General features: G+C 45.0%; 1 protein-coding gene across 9 annotated transcripts in view; it reads left to right on the forward strand.

Annotated features, from left to right (window-relative positions):
- Nucleotides 1–15,313, forward strand: part of SULF1 (sulfatase 1) — a 195,096-nt gene that overhangs the window by 160,989 nt on the left and 18,794 nt on the right. For all 9 annotated transcript variants that reach the window (XM_051844555.3, XM_051844551.3, XM_051844554.3 and 6 more), the window contains exons 13-18: nt 4,294–4,510; nt 8,177–8,429; nt 9,626–9,722; nt 11,803–11,897; nt 12,187–12,252; nt 13,617–13,789. In XM_051844555.3, coding sequence (XP_051700515.1) covers nt 4,294–4,510; nt 8,177–8,429; nt 9,626–9,722; nt 11,803–11,897; nt 12,187–12,252; nt 13,617–13,789 — 901 coding nt within the window. The remainder of the gene's footprint in view (nt 1–4,293; nt 4,511–8,176; nt 8,430–9,625; nt 9,723–11,802; nt 11,898–12,186; nt 12,253–13,616; nt 13,790–15,313) is intronic.

Here is a 15,313-nt window from a genome sequence, read left to right on the forward strand (position 1 = left end):
CCTTCTGATAAAGTTCAAGGGCTTTGACAAAAGTGTGGCAGGGTGAGAGCTGTATTTGTGGCAATGTCCTTGTTGCACAAAGCTCATCTCTGATGCTGACTCCAGGGCTCCTTAGCAGGTGCCCCTCATGAGCTCAGGCGCTCATCTAATTCCCCAAACTGTGATAATGCGGAGTCATTTCCTCTGCTTGTGATTTTGACCACTTACATGGCTTGTGGTGTGAGATTCAGAGTAATTCTTTTAAAAATTCTCTTTCTTTGCCTCCCGCAATAAACTCTCTAAGTAAAATCACTGCTTTAGTGGCAGCTATTTCAAGGTTTTATTGCATTGTCATAAAACTTGTCATGATATCAAGCACTGAAATGATGGTGGCAAATGTGTGGCAATTATATTTCATTGAAATTGCTTGTATGCTTGCCCTTGAGGAGATTGTCTAAGTCTTTAGCTAATTACATTACCTAATAGTAGCCCTGATTTTTTTCAGAGTCCATGGTAGAGAAAGTAATTGCCATTTTTATCAGTGGCTCTTGCTTTATCCAAGCATGTGCGTAGATACCTGCTTTATGTCATATATGAGTGTGTTTGTATTTGTAGACATGTGAATGTATGTGCATGTGTGTACATGTACATACATGTATGTGTGTTTGGTTTTGTATTGTTATTGCCCGACATATGATGTGGTTAAATCCAACTTTTCATGAAGTGAACCCTTTCTCTTAATCTCTATCCCATAAGAAACCAACAAGCAATTTGACTAATGGGAAAATTCAGGATGGATTCTAAATTGGCTAAGTACTAAAAATTGTGCCTACACTTTTTTTTAAAGATTTGTTTATTTATTTGGAAGGCAGAGTTACAAAGAGGCAGATGCAGAGAGAGAAAGAGAAAGTGAGAGAGAGAGAGAGAGAGAGAGAGAGAGAGAGGTCTTCCTTCCACTGGTTCACTCCCCCAAATGGCCGCAATGCCCAGAGCTGAGCCTATCTGGAGCCAGAAGCCAGGAGCTTCTCGTGGGTCTCCCGCACAGGTGCAAGGGCCCAGTCCCTTGGGCCATCTTCTACTGCTTTCTCAGGCCATAACAGAGAGCTGGATCAGAAGTGGAGCAGCCAGGACTCGAACCACTGTCCATATGGAATGCTGGCACTGCAGGCGGCAGCTTTACCTGCTATGCCACAATACCGGCCCTGTGTCTACACTTTTATGTTCTACAAGAATCTCCTTTGTATCGTAAGCTCTTCCTGGCCAAAGAAACAAACAAAAACCAAAACTAACCACGTAGAATTTTTTTAATGTGATGTAGTTATAAAACTCCAGTAAGTTTTCACCATAGTCATGCCATTTAAAAATTAATGTAGTATAATTGACACAAAGCAAATCCACAAAAAGACTTAAAACTATCATTCTTCAAGTATAAAGTCAGTCAGGGCTGGCATTTTGGTTTAGCAGGCTAAGCCTCTGTCTGCAACGCCGGCATCTCATATGGGTTCCGGTTCCTATCCCGGCTGTTCCTCTTCTGATCCAGCTCTCTGCTATGGCCTGTGAAAGTATTAGAAGATTGCCCATGTGCTTGGGCCCCTGTGTCCACATTGGGGACCTGCGAGAAGCTCCTAGCTCCTGGCTTCAGATCAGCCCAGCTCCGGCAGTTGTGGCCATTTGGGGCTTGAACCAGCAGAAGGAAGACCTCTCTATCTCTGTCTCTCCATCTCTTTGTCTGTAACTCTAGCTCTCAAATAAATAAATAAAATGTTTAAACAAAGAAAAAAAGAATAGAGTTAGTCACATTTTTCTGTCATTGAAGATAAGGCATTTCTTTCTTTTTAAAATTTTTTTTAATATTTATTTCTTTATTTGAAAGTCAGAGTTACACAGAGAGAGGAGAGGCAGAGACAGAGAGAGAGTGAGAACTTCCATCTGTTGATTCACTCCCCAATTGGCCGCAACGGCCGGAGCTGCACTGATCTGAAGCCAGGAGCTTCTTCTGGGTCTCCCTCATGGGTGCAGGGACCCAAGGACTTGGGCCATCTTCTACTGCTTTTCCAGGCCATAGCAGAGAGCTGGATCAGAAGTGGAGCAGCCGGGTCTCAAACTGGCGCCCATATGGGATGCCAGCACTGCAGGTGGTGGCTTTACCTGCTACGCCACAGCACCGGCCCCAAGATATGGCATTTCTGAAGCTTCTACTTGGCTATGGATTCGGAATCCACTGACCTCTTCTCTTGCTACTGTAGACTTTAAGTAGTCAACTCTAGTTCCTATTTATTTATTTTACTTTTCAGTTTTTATTTTTAAATTATTTATTTGAAAGGCAGAGAGACACTGACAGAGTTCTCATCCACTGGTTCACTCCCCAAGTGTCTACAACAGCCTAAGCTGGGCCAGGCCAGAGCCACAGGCCGGAAACTCGATCCAAGTCTCCCATATGTGTGGCATGGACCCAACCTCTTGAGCAACTGCAGTCAGGAGCTGAACCAGGAATTGAACCCAAGGCACTCTGATAGGGCACACAGCCTAACCAGATCTTAATCACTAAGCCAAACACCCACCCCCCTTGAAATAATTCTTGTTTGTGTTGCGTTTTCATGGTGTGGCAACTAGGTGGTTGCCTTATCTCATGGGTGCCCCCTTCTCTGGATGAACACTGAGGACTTTTTAGCCAAGCCACCAAAGGGTAGAACCTGACAGGGCTTAAAATATGGGCCTTGAGTAGCACCGAAAGCGCAGAAGGCTAAAGCAAAATCATAGAACAGCCTCTGTAGTTCTAGGATTTAGGAATTAGACAATCAAAGCCCAGAGGCAACTCAGAAATTCAATACATGAGAACATACAACTTCATTAAGAAAAAGCTGTGGCTCTACATCTTGTTTGTTGTGATCCATTGCATGTTGTTTTGCTTACAAGCATCATTTGTCTCATGGCAAAGCCATCTGCAACCCTTAGTCAAACTTCATCTTGCATTAGAAAACTTTGCAATCAAGATGTCACTCAAAGTGCAGTTGTGTTACAACAGGGGAATATGAGGTCATTTTAAATGGTGCATGAAAGAATGTCCTTTAATAGTTATTTACTTATTTCAGTATATCTGAAAGCATGTAAATGGCATAGCAAGCACATAATTGTATAGTGTAGATACTATTGTATTGCCAGAGTTTAGACATGTATTCATCTACAGAAAAGTTTCAACACATAATAATAACCAAGTAATTCTTGTCAAGGGAGCAGGGAAAGAAAAAGAAAGTTTGAAAACACCACATTGTGGCTTGCTGTAATAGTCTTGATCAATTGAAAATTGAGGTCCAATACTAATCTTGCATAACACGGCGGGGGGAGTCCTCAAAAAGTTCATGGAAAATGCATATTTTGCAAAAATTCTGCATGGATGTCAAAATTATTTTGCACCCAAAATAAAGCTCTCTTTCCACTCCATTTTTTTCTACAAACTTTTTGAGGTTCCCTCATGTTAGGGAGGAGAAGGAAAAAGCAAACAAGTTATTAGGCCTTCAAGAGAACTGTGGTGGAACCCATGAAATGACCCCCAGAGTGAGGAGCTGTTATTTCAGCCAGATCACTACTCAAGAGGCACGGGGAAGACTTAACTGTGAAACAGGCTCGGGTTTAATTCGAGGGAGCCTGCAGCATCGTGCGGCAAGCTTGACAGAAGACCCCAACCAGAAAGCCCTGGGCCTGCTCCCCAGGTGGGGGTCCCTTCTAGGAGCATGCTGGGTGTGCAGTGTTTGCAGAAGGAGACACAAAAGGAAACCTGACAAGCTTGCCAATGTCTGGGGAAGGCGAGAGCTGGCTGGCCCTGGGAGGGACTCCGGTTAAACTCATCTCTGTGTTCCTCGCGTGCTGCTCTTCCTGGGCTCTCATTAGAAATGCAGGGGCAGAGAACAAAGCAGCCAAGTTTGTTTTTGCAGAGCAAGAAGGGGCTGGTGAAAACAGCCCTGACAGCTGTGCCCTGTGTCGTGGTGGACTAAGGGCTTTTCCATGTTTCATTCAAGACTGTTTAGTCTGGTTGCTGAGGATTCGTATATCAGTTTTTGGCTCCGGAGTCATCGAGGTCGTTCTGATTTCCAATGATTTCATTGTCATCTCTCTCGGCCCCCGTGAAAGAAATAACAGAGCATTGCGTGATTGCAGGGTCCCTTAAAAGCTTGCCTTTCTCCCTTCACTCTCTCTAATGGTTTTGCCAGTGCTTCCACAAAGGCAACACTAAAACTAAGCTAAGGCGGCAAGCAGGCCTTAATCAGTCACCCCCGAGTCGGAATCCATCACCTGCTTTCCCGTTGGCCCTTGCAGAAGTGGCAGTGCATCCAAGATGCGTCTGGCAAGCTGCGGATCCACAAGTGCAAAGGACCCAGTGACCTGCTCGCGGTCCGGCAGAGCACGCGGAACCTCTACTCTCGCGGCTTCCACGACAAGGACAAAGAGTGCAGCTGCAGGGAGTCTGGTTATCGCGCCAGCAGGAGCCAGAGGAAGAGTCAACGGCAGTTCCTGAGAAACCAGGGCACTCCAAGTAAGCCGTACTTTTGTGAGCATCTCCGTGGCTGACCAAGGCCTTACAGGGACAAATGGTCGCTCTTTCCACGTTTTTAGAGATTACCCACGCCTAGGTCTCAGGCTAAAAGCAAATCGATGGCTTTTGTTTTTGCTTTTTGTTTTTTAAATTAGAAAGTTAAGATTAACTTGAAAATTTGCTTTGTAAACATTTTCACTTAGGCAGAGAATGAAAGGATATTTAATATAAGCACCAGATGCAAAATGATTGCATACGTTAAAAAAAAACGTGCAGAGGGGTTATTCCAGAGTAAAAGCATGGTTTAGGTCCATTTTATTTTACTTTCATGCTAATTTTCTGCTTTGTCTGCCTTTAAAAAAAAAAGTAAGTTTTCAGTGTATGTGCATGTGCACGTAAGATGAAGAGTGTAAACACTTTTTTTTAAAAAAGCATATATTTTAATCTCTGTTAGGACAGTATATTTTTCTAAATTCTGTCAAATGGTTAATTCTTGTTGGGTGACAGGGTCAAACTAGTTGGATTCAGAATGAAAAGCACTGCCTAGCATTTTCTTCATAAAAATTCTAGGATTATAGAAATAGGAAAACTCACAGTCTAGCATCTTCTAAAAAATAATGAGAGTCTAGTGCCATCTGGTGGACTAGTGTGAAAGTGACTCAGTTCTGTGGTGATTTTGTACTGGTTTGGAAATAAGCAAACTACATTAAATTCAATTCTGTGTCCAAGATTTGTAAGTCAGATTATTCATTAGACAATATAAGGCCCTAGAACAGACATCTTTATCCTAGAATCCACAATATGAGCATTAGGGTAATGAAACCCCTGAAATTTCATCTAAAATTATAAGTATATTCCGTGTATATATGCACATTTTTCTTCCTCAATGTCAGTAACACTGAAAAAATCCTTTTTTAAAAAACATTTATTTATTATTTTAAAGGCAGAGTGATGAGAGTGGAGAGAGACAGGAAGAGATCTTCCACCCAGATGTCTCCCCAAATGGCTGCAACAGCCAGGCCTGGTCCAAGCCAAAGTCAGGAGCCTGGAACTCCATCTGGGTCTCCCATGTGCATGGCAAGGGACCCCATCTTCCACAGCCTTACCAAGTGCACTAGCAGTTTGCTGTATGGGAAATGAAGCAGCTGAGACTCAACCCGGGGTTCATATGGCATGCCCGCATTGCAAGTGGCAGCATAATCCACTGTTCCACAATGCTGCCCCTCTCAACAAATTCTTTTTTTTCTTTTTTTTTTATTTCTTTTTTTTTATTTTTTTGACAGGCAGAGTGGACAGTGAGAGAGAGAGACAGAGAGAAAGGTCTTCCTTTGCCGTTGGTTCACCCTCCAATGGCCGCCACGGCCAGCGCGCTGCTGCCGGTGCACCGCACTGATCCGATGGCAGGAGCCAGGTGCTTCTCCTGGTCTCCCATGCAGGTGCAGGGCCCAAGCACTTGGGCCATCCTCCACTGCACTCCCTGGCCACAGCAGAGAGCTGGGCTGGAAGAGGGGCAACCGGGACAGAATCTGGCGCCCTGACCGGGACTAGCACCCGGTGTGCTGGCGCCGCAGGTGGAGGATTAGCCTAGTGAGCCACGGCACCGGCCCACATTAAAGTTCTTATCTAGCACCTGATGAGCAAGTAACAGTATCCCATGGTCACCAGAAGACACGCTGGCCTCCGCCTGTTACCTTCCATCTACCAAGTGTGAGAAGTCTGTTGGCTAATGAAAGTGTTCGCCAAGTTTTCACTTTGCTGATAGCAATCTTCTACTGCTGGTGTAGCTAGAAGGAGGCTAAGCACTCACCTCTTTTGACAAAGAAGCCTGTAGAGGCAAGACTTTGTAGCCTGAGATTTTAGCCTCACTCCCCAACCCTGCAAAAGATGCAGAACATGCAGAGCCTCCATTTTCTCACCCAGTGGTTAAGGATGAAAACAACGCATTCGTCCGCCTACACTGACAACCTGCTGTGTTTTTTATAATTTATTTTTATTCAACAGGTGGAAAGAGAAACAGAGATAGATAGACAGAATTCCCATCCACTGGTTCACTCCCTAAATATTCACAACAGTCCCCAGCAGGGTTCCAAGCACAAGCCAGGAACTGGAAGGTTTCCTCCCATGTGGGTGCAGGACCCAACTGCAGTCATGTGCAGTCATGTGCTGCCTCCCAAGGCCTACACTGGCAGGAGACTGGAGTATAGAGCTAGCAACAGTGAAGAATTGTCCTTATTACTGTGTGCTTCAAGTAAGCTAGAAGAAAAGGTGTTGAGTGGCATCAGCCTAAAGAAATGATCGCCGTTTTAGAAGAGAGATGTGTTTTCCTTTGTATGGATATTCCACAGTGCTTATATGGATCAAGGTATTACATAGGACCCCACAAACTGGTTTCATTATAATGATTCAGTTAAAGAAAATGAAAAAAAAGATAGTCTTTTTTCCAAATTAATTTCATTTCTTTTTCTTTTGAGAAACAATTAACTTTAAAGAAACACCCAAGATTCTTTAAAGTTAATTAAGTTTCTGAAAAAAAAAAAAAAAGAAATGAACTTAACTTCAAGCTGCAATAACCTTTTTTTTTTTTTTAGAAAGCTTTTATTTAATGAACACAAATTTCATAGGTACAGCTTTAGGAATATAGCAATTCTTCCCCCCATACCCACTTTCCACCTTCCACCCCCACTCCTGTCCCACCTCCTACTCCCTCTCCCATCCCATTCTTCATTAAGATTCATTTTTATTTATCTTTATATACAGAAGACCAACTCTGTACTAAGTAAAGAGTTCAACAGTTGATGCAATGAGTTTGGACAGCCCTTGTCTCGACTGTTGAGGAACAGATTTGTTGTTGTTTTTGTGCAAATTGTTGAACTCTTTACTTAGTATAGAGTTGGTCTTCTGTGTACAAGTTAATCAAAAATGGATCTTAGTAGAGAATGGGACTGGGAATAGGAGAGGGAGGAGGAGGAGGGATGGGAGTGTGGGTGGGAAGGTGGGATGGTGGGAAGAATCACTGTATTCCTAAAGTTGCACCTATGAAATCCATGAAGTTGATAGTCCTTAAATAAAAGGTTTCTTTGAGGGGTGGGAGGGAACAAGTGCCCAAGAATGATACATCTTTTGGGAGCACTTAGCCATCACTAGTTATAGTGATAGTGATAGTCATAAGTTATTATGAGACATAAGACTATCTTCCACTTAATACACTAAAATGAAATAAATCTTGGAGAACAAGTTTTACTGTTAACTCTTGTAACAAAACTCTTTGAGGTCAGATGTCATGCGTGGGAAGTTAGTGCACCATGCATAATGCAGTCATTATGATTAACACCATCATTGGGAACATAGTTGTAGCTGAACCAACTGCCTTAGCAGTTTCCATTGAAAACTGAAGGTAGGAGGTCCTAGGCTGCTGTAAGTGGACAGGATCGTAGAGATCCATACTTGAGGAATGAAAGTTGCCTGAGACTCAGAGAAGCACATTGTCCCTCCCAGCTGTGCAGTGGCATGAACTCTAGGAAGCCGCCCAGGCCACCACAATGCCTCTCAGCAGTGCCCTGGGTCCTGCCAGCCCCTCTCAGGACTGCCCCTGGGCCACATCATCGTTGTCTTCCCTCCTAAACTCCACGAGGACATCCCTGCTAACGTGACTTCCCTTATTTCCAGAGTACAAGCCCAGGTTCGTCCATACCCGGCAGACACGTTCCTTATCCGTTGAATTTGAAGGCGAAATCTATGACATCAATTTGGAAGAAGAGGAATTGCAAGTATTGCAACCAAGAAACATTGCCAAGCGCCATGATGAAGGCCACAGAGGACTGCGAGGCCGCCAGGCGGGCAGCAGTGGCAACGGGGCCGGGATGCTGGCAGACAGCAGCAATGCTGTGGGCCCGCCCACCACTGTGCGAGTGACACACAAGTATGAGGACTCTACATGTTCATTAGGCTTGGGTTCAAACTTACCCTTCCTCCCCTGGGACCACTGTGTTGTGCTTTGCAAAAAGTTGGATCATTCAGAAATATGGTGTCCAAAATAACTGGGTCACTCCAGGAAGCATTGAGGAGTCCCAACCATCATTAGCACACATAGGCTGTGTGCTATGGGTTCAATTTCACTCCAAGGCTGATCAGCTGGGAATCCAGCCAGTCAGTTTGTCCTATCTTGACTTAGCAACACAGAGTTTGTATGTATCTAGAAAACAGATGGAAATAGTTTATGGGAGCTGAGAGAGGCTCTTCCATGCTGCCTGGTCACTGTTCATCCCAGCAATGGGGTGAGTGAGGACCTCAGAAACTAAATGTAGCCAGGGGAGGAAGCTGGGTCTCCGAGAAGCTTCCAGAAAGATGATGTAGGTTAGGAATGGCTGCCCAGACCTCAGAGAACAGAAAGGGCCTTGGAAATCAGGGAAACAGGAAAGGGAGATGACTCCCCCCTAGCTCTAATGGACTCATTGGCTGTTCAGTTCCTTCCAAAATCGCTTGCACTCTTTCTGAATTTATTGGCAAGATCTCTGTTTTCTCCCCAGTTTCACTACTTTGGGGAGGTGAGGTACCAAGATCTTGCCAGGATTTTCATCTGTGGGACAGGTCTCGGTGCCTGCAGCTGTTAGGGTGATATACTAGGAGAGGCAGGCTGGGATTTATTTCTCTTGTATTATAGATTGACCCCATATCCCACCTGCTCTCCATCTCTGGGGCAGCTTCTTTGCTTCAGAGCGTAATGACACACTTAAAGCAAGCTCTTTATGGCAGAATGGATGGGCTGAGTACGCCATTTCTGGCTCTGCATTTCTTCAAACAAGCCGTTTTTATTAGGACTGTAAAAACTTTTTTCTACATGTATTTGCTTAGGTTTTCAAAACTTGAGTTCTGGGCCGATATCTGTTCCAGGGGTCAGGGATTTTGAGAGCTGCCCTGAAAGGCGGCCTTAGCGACAGCCTCAGTCACAGAGCTGTGACATCATCCCTCTCCCAGCCAAGTGACAGAACACGTTCCACATACTCTGGCTAGGCATGTACTCCAAACTCCCTGTCTCATCTATGTCAAGACTTTAGAGGATAATACGTTCTGTTTGGAATATGAATTTATGTCTTATATTTTGGTTGGTTTGTGCAGGTGTTTTATTCTTCCAAATGACACAATCCATTGTGAGAGAGAACTGTACCAATCAGCCAGAGCCTGGAAGGACCATAAGGCATATATTGACAAAGAGGTAAGCATGGCCATGCAATTGTAGGGTCTAGTCCAAATTCAAAATCGGTGTGCCAGCCCTGCTGTGATGGTGCAACCTGCCGTGTGTCCACCCACCTCATCATTTTTGTAATTACATAAAAAAGGAAAAAAAAAGTAATCAAGGTATCTGTCCTCCAGTGATTGTGTGATAGACTGCTGCAAATGAAACGGAGTGTGAGAAGAGAGTGAGGATGGACTCGTAGCCTTCTGATGTCTCTGCAGGAAAATGATTTATTCATAGAAATGCCAGTATTGTGGTGTGGTGGGTAAAGCCACCGCCTGCCGTGCTGGCATCCCATATGGGCGCTGGCTTGAGACCCAGCTACTCCACTTCCCACCCAGCTCTCTGCCATGGCCTGGGAAAGCAGTGGAAGGTGGCCCAAGTCCTTGGGCCCCTGCACTCATGAGGGAGACCTAGAAGTAGCTCCTGGCTCCTGGCTTCAGATCAGCCCGGCTCTGGCCATTGCGGCCATTTGGGGAGTGAACCAGCAGATGGAAGATCTCTCTTTCTGCCTCTCTGTAACTGTGCCTTTCAAATAAATAAATAAATCTTTAAAAAAATTTTAGTTATAACATATCAGAACACAAGGTGCCTTCAAAAAGTTCATGGAAAATATGTATTATAAAAAGACTAGGCATGAGACATGGGTTGGCATCAAATTGTTGGCATCAAAATAAACAACTTTTCATTCCATTTTCCTACTTTTTTTGAGAAATAGAGAAAGAGATGGGGCTCCCATCAACTGATTGCAATTCCCCACAAAAGCCAGGACTGGCCCTGGCTAAAAGTTTGAAGCTGGGAACTCAAATCTAGGTGTCCTTTGGGGGTATCAGGAGCACAATTCCTTGATCCATCACTGCTGCCTACCAGTTTCTGCATCACCAGGAAGCCGAGATCAGGAGCTGGAGCCTGTATTGAACACAGGTCTTCCAAAGTGAGATGTGAGCTTTGTAACTGTGTCTGAACTGCTAGGCGACACAGCCACGCCTCCACAAACTTTTTAAAGTTTCTTCACATAGAGGTAGATTCGGTTTGTTTCCGAATGAATTATTGTCTCAAATGAGTGGTTATAGAACACAACCAATCCATAAAGCACACTCATAGAATGACAAATGCCCCAAACAGCACTCTGCCCTCGAAATCAACCCTTAAGGCTTCCTGGTCTGGCTGAAAGGCCTCTGAGAGCTTTTCAGGCATAGAAAGCCAAGACATTGTGGCAAAAAATGACCTACATGAAGGATCTCTGTGAGTGAGATGCCAGTGGAAAGAAGGGGCAATCAAAGAAGGAGGTACTTTTCTCTGAAGGGAGGAGATAACTTCCACTTTGCTTATCCCTGTATAAATACTGATGGAGTTGGTGGACTCAAAAGGCTTCCATAGCTTTAGCAGCTCATGACAAGAGCCTTGGGTGATCACTGACATCATAAATAAGAGTGTGAATCTTAATGAAGAATGGGATGGGAGAGGGAGTAGGAGGTGGTACAGTTTGGGCTGGGGAGGGCAGATATGGGGGGAAGAATTGCTATATTCCTAAAGCTGTACCTATGAAATTTGTATTTATTAAATAAAAGCTTTCTTAAAAAAAAGAAGAAGAACACAGCCAATAAGATGAAAAGAAAGGTACAGCCGGCGCTGCGGCTCACTAGGCTAATCCTCCGCCTTGCGGCACCGGCACACCAGGTTCTAGTCCCTGTCGGGGCGCCGGATTCTGTCCCAGTTGCCCCTCTTCCAGGCAGCTCTCTGCTGTGGCCAGGGAGTGCAGTGGAGGATGGCCCAAGTGCTTGGGCCCTGCACCCCATGGGAGACCAAGATAAGTACCTGGCTCCTGCCATCGGATCAGCGTGGTGCGCTGGCCGCAGCGCGCCAGCCGCAGCGCGCCGGCCGCAGCGGCCATTGGAGGGTGAACCAATGGCAAAAGGAAGACCTTTCTCTCTGTCTCTCTCTCTCTCACTGTCCACTCTGTCTGTCCAAAAAAAAAAAAAAAAAAAAAAAAAAGAAAGGTACTTTGCAAAGCAAATCATGATCTCAAAGGGCAATTTTGCAAATCTCTGTTTTGCAGATTGAGGCTCTACAAGATAAAATCAAAAATTTAAGAGAAGTGAGAGGACACCTGAAGAGGAGGAAGCCTGAGGAGTGTAGCTGCGGTAAACAGAGGTGAGCCTGGAGCCTCTGCCGGCTGCTTCTGCAGACTCCAACTCACACAGGCTATGGGGTCGGTACCAGGCTCCTTGTCCTCTCTCACCGACAGAGTTTCCTGTGAATGCATTACTGTATAGTAGATGACCTAACCTATATAAGTCAAACTAAATCTGCCAGAAGGTAAAAAGTCCCAAGAAGCTAGAAGTGTTACGGCAAAGTGCTGACCTTTTTTCTCCGTTGCTTTCTTTTTATGAACGGTTGGGGTCAAATGTGAAGACTCACTTTTTCATTTCCTTGCCTGCAGCTATTATAATAAAGAGAAAGGTGTAAGAAAGCAAGAGAAATTAAAGAGCCATCTTCACCCATTCAAGTAAGTCATGCTCTGTTTTCCACATTTGCTGGATGTCAGGGACTGTCCCCAAGGCGCCTCTGGGAGGCAGGAGGGTTCCCTGTGGGCACAGTGGCACTGCCCTGGAGGAGGCAGTTTCACCCAGTAGGGCACATAACTCGAGAAGGGGGGCACAAAGCCGACGCCTCCCCCGGGAGCCATGCAATGCTTTTGGAATCCTGTGCAACCCAAGCAACGACAGCTGTGTTGCATTCTCTCATCCTGTGTGCATTTCTGCATTCTCTACGGAACCAGTATCTGGACTAAACTCGATGCAAAGTATGCAGAGTGACAGAGTGACAAAGGCTCATTAGGTCAGTTTAGGTTGGTGTGTTCTATGGAGCAGCCTGTAATAGCATTCGGTTCTAAAAGTGGAAAGAAACATCCATATTTGAAAAATACTAGCAAAACTTGCTTGCAAAGGAGATTTAATATTTGAACCTCAACAGAGTTAGAGTTGTATTCAAATGTCAAGATAATGAAAAAAGAAAAAAAATAATGTAGAATTATATCTACAAGGTACCTTGAGTCTGTAAAAACCTAATTTAAAATTTTAAAAATGAAAATTTTTTAAAATTTAATTAAAAAACATTTTTTAAAGATTTATTTATTTGAAAGGCAGAGTTACAGAGAGAGAGCAGGAAAGACAGAGAAAAAGGGAACTTCCATTTTCTGGTTCATGTCCCAAATGGCCACAACAGCCAGGCCAAAGCCAGGAACCAGGAGCTTCCTCCTGGTCTCCCATATGGGTGCAGGGGCCCAGGCACTTGTGCCATCCTCCACTGCTTCCCTAGACACATTAACAGGGAACTGGATTGGAAGTGGAGTGGCTGGGACTCCAACCGGCACTCATAGGGGATGCCAGCATTGCAGGCCGCTGCCTTAACCCACTGAGCCACAGTGCCAGCACCTCTCCAAACTCATCCTGTAGAATTCATCTAAGAATTCTTTAAACCTTCAAATCAAAGCCATCTAATCCAACGCACCATTGATTCAGTGGCTGATAGTGTGGCGCCACCAGCAAGTGAAGACAGTTGTGCAAAGGGCCCGGCCAGCAGCGGCCACTGATTCACCCTGACATTCACCTCCATTGGTGTTTCCATGTAAGTAAGGAGGAAGCTGTTGATCCTGCTAGGGTTCCATCAGCTCCAAGAGAGCTGTCACTGAGTGAGTTTGCCTTCCCTATAGCTGATTAAATGATGATATAATCATAAAATTTGTTAAAAAAAAATCCAGAATTCATTACTGTGCATCTAAATGTCAGTGCAAGACTCATTGCAACAATCCCGTTTTTGATTGAGGAAGTAGTTTCTGATCATGCAAAATAATCTCTTCTGCCGGGCTAGGGAGGCTGCCCAGGAAGTAGACAGCAAACTGCAGCTTTTCAAGGAGAACCGTCGGAGGAAGAAGGAGAGGAAGGAGAAGAAACGCCAGAGGAAGGGGGAGGAGTGCAGCCTGCCTGGCCTCACCTGCTTCACCCACGACAACAACCACTGGCAGACGGCCCCGTTCTGGAACCGTAAGTCGCCCCTCCTGTGCTGCTTCCCACCTCCATGCAGACACTGCGATACCCACCCCAGGAACACAGACTAGGGATTCTGTGGCATAAAACCAGGAATGTCGATTGCAGAGAAAAGCACCTTGGTATAGTCCATACTCACAATTTGAATCCTTTTTAGGAATTTATTTTTTCGGTTTATTTGAAAAGACCAACTCCTCCTTGGGTTTTTCCTCTCAAGGATGTGGTTCCGCAGGGCAGGCTCCAGCTGGCAGAGCCCCTACTGGGTAAGACTACTCTGAGTCTAAATAGACAAATAAATGGACCGCAAATGGATGCTGTTTCTGCTTTATGTCCAGAGCACACTCAGCGTAATAAAAGGAGTGAAAGGATAGTAAAAGACACTCAAATGTAGGGCCCACGTCCTAGTGATTGTGTGGTTTTGCATTGAATTGCCGAGGGTCTGGAATAATAATACTTTTCAAATTAGTGCTTGTATTTTCTTTTTCAAATAGGACCTGTTTTATTTTTCCTGAACTTTTTATTGGTTTACTTCTTTGTTCAATTTATCTGAAAGGCAGAGAGAGAGAGAGAGAGACCGAGAGAGAGAGTGAGAGAGAGAAAGACCGAGAGAGAGAGAGACTGAGAGAGAGAGAGATCTTCTGTATTCTGATTTACTCTCCAAATGCCCACAAATAACACAAGGCTGAACCATGCTGAAGCCAGCAGCCAGGAACTCCATCCTGATCTCCCACATGGGTGGTAGGGGCCAAGGAACTTGAGCCATCACCCACTGCCTCCCGGGGTACTCATCAGCAGAGCCAGGACTCAAACCAGGCATTCCAACACACGATGTGAGTGACCCCAATGGCATTGTTAACCGCTGCACCACATACCCACCCTGAAATGCAAGTATTTTCTTTAGTGGTGTGTGCACATTATCCACAGAGGCATTATTAGAAATGACACCCAAGCTCTTGGGGAGCATTGTTCAGTTGAAGGCTTTGGAGACCAAGGACCAGATGAGACACCAAATTTTGTGATTGTGGGAGGATCGCTGCATAGCACCTGGCCTCTGCTTCACAAACTGGGATTGGGAGACCCCAAGGAACCCACAGACCATGCTTGGGAGGACCTAGGGCCTCTGCAGGAGCAATTTTTGTTCCACCTTCCTGTTTTGGTACTTTGATTTCAGTGTCCATGTGTGCATTTCATTGAACCATCACATGGAGGCTGATTGAACTCTTACAGTCATAGCATCAAACCTTATTAGAGTTTCTAGAACCAGGAACTCCAAGGCTTATTTCCATTGCTCAGGCTCTGTCCTCTGCCAGGCTCAGAGCTGAGAACTGGGGACACTGAACATGATGCCTTGAGCTCTGCCCTCCTCATACTTAGTTTTAATTGGGGGAGTTTGCATAAGGAAAGAAAGTGAAATAAATACAACAAGCTGTATTAATGATACAAAGGGAACAGTGGGAGATGACAGAGCTCTGTAAGGAGGTGAAGTTTGAGCAGCTGAAACCTAAAGATGGAGCAAGGCAA

The sequence above is a fragment of the Oryctolagus cuniculus genome, chromosome 6 (genome assembly GCF_051225735.1).
Source record: "Oryctolagus cuniculus isolate XC-2025 breed Fujian yellow rabbit chromosome 6, ASM5122573v1, whole genome shotgun sequence".
NCBI classification, from domain to species: Eukaryota; Metazoa; Chordata; class Mammalia; order Lagomorpha; family Leporidae; genus Oryctolagus; species Oryctolagus cuniculus.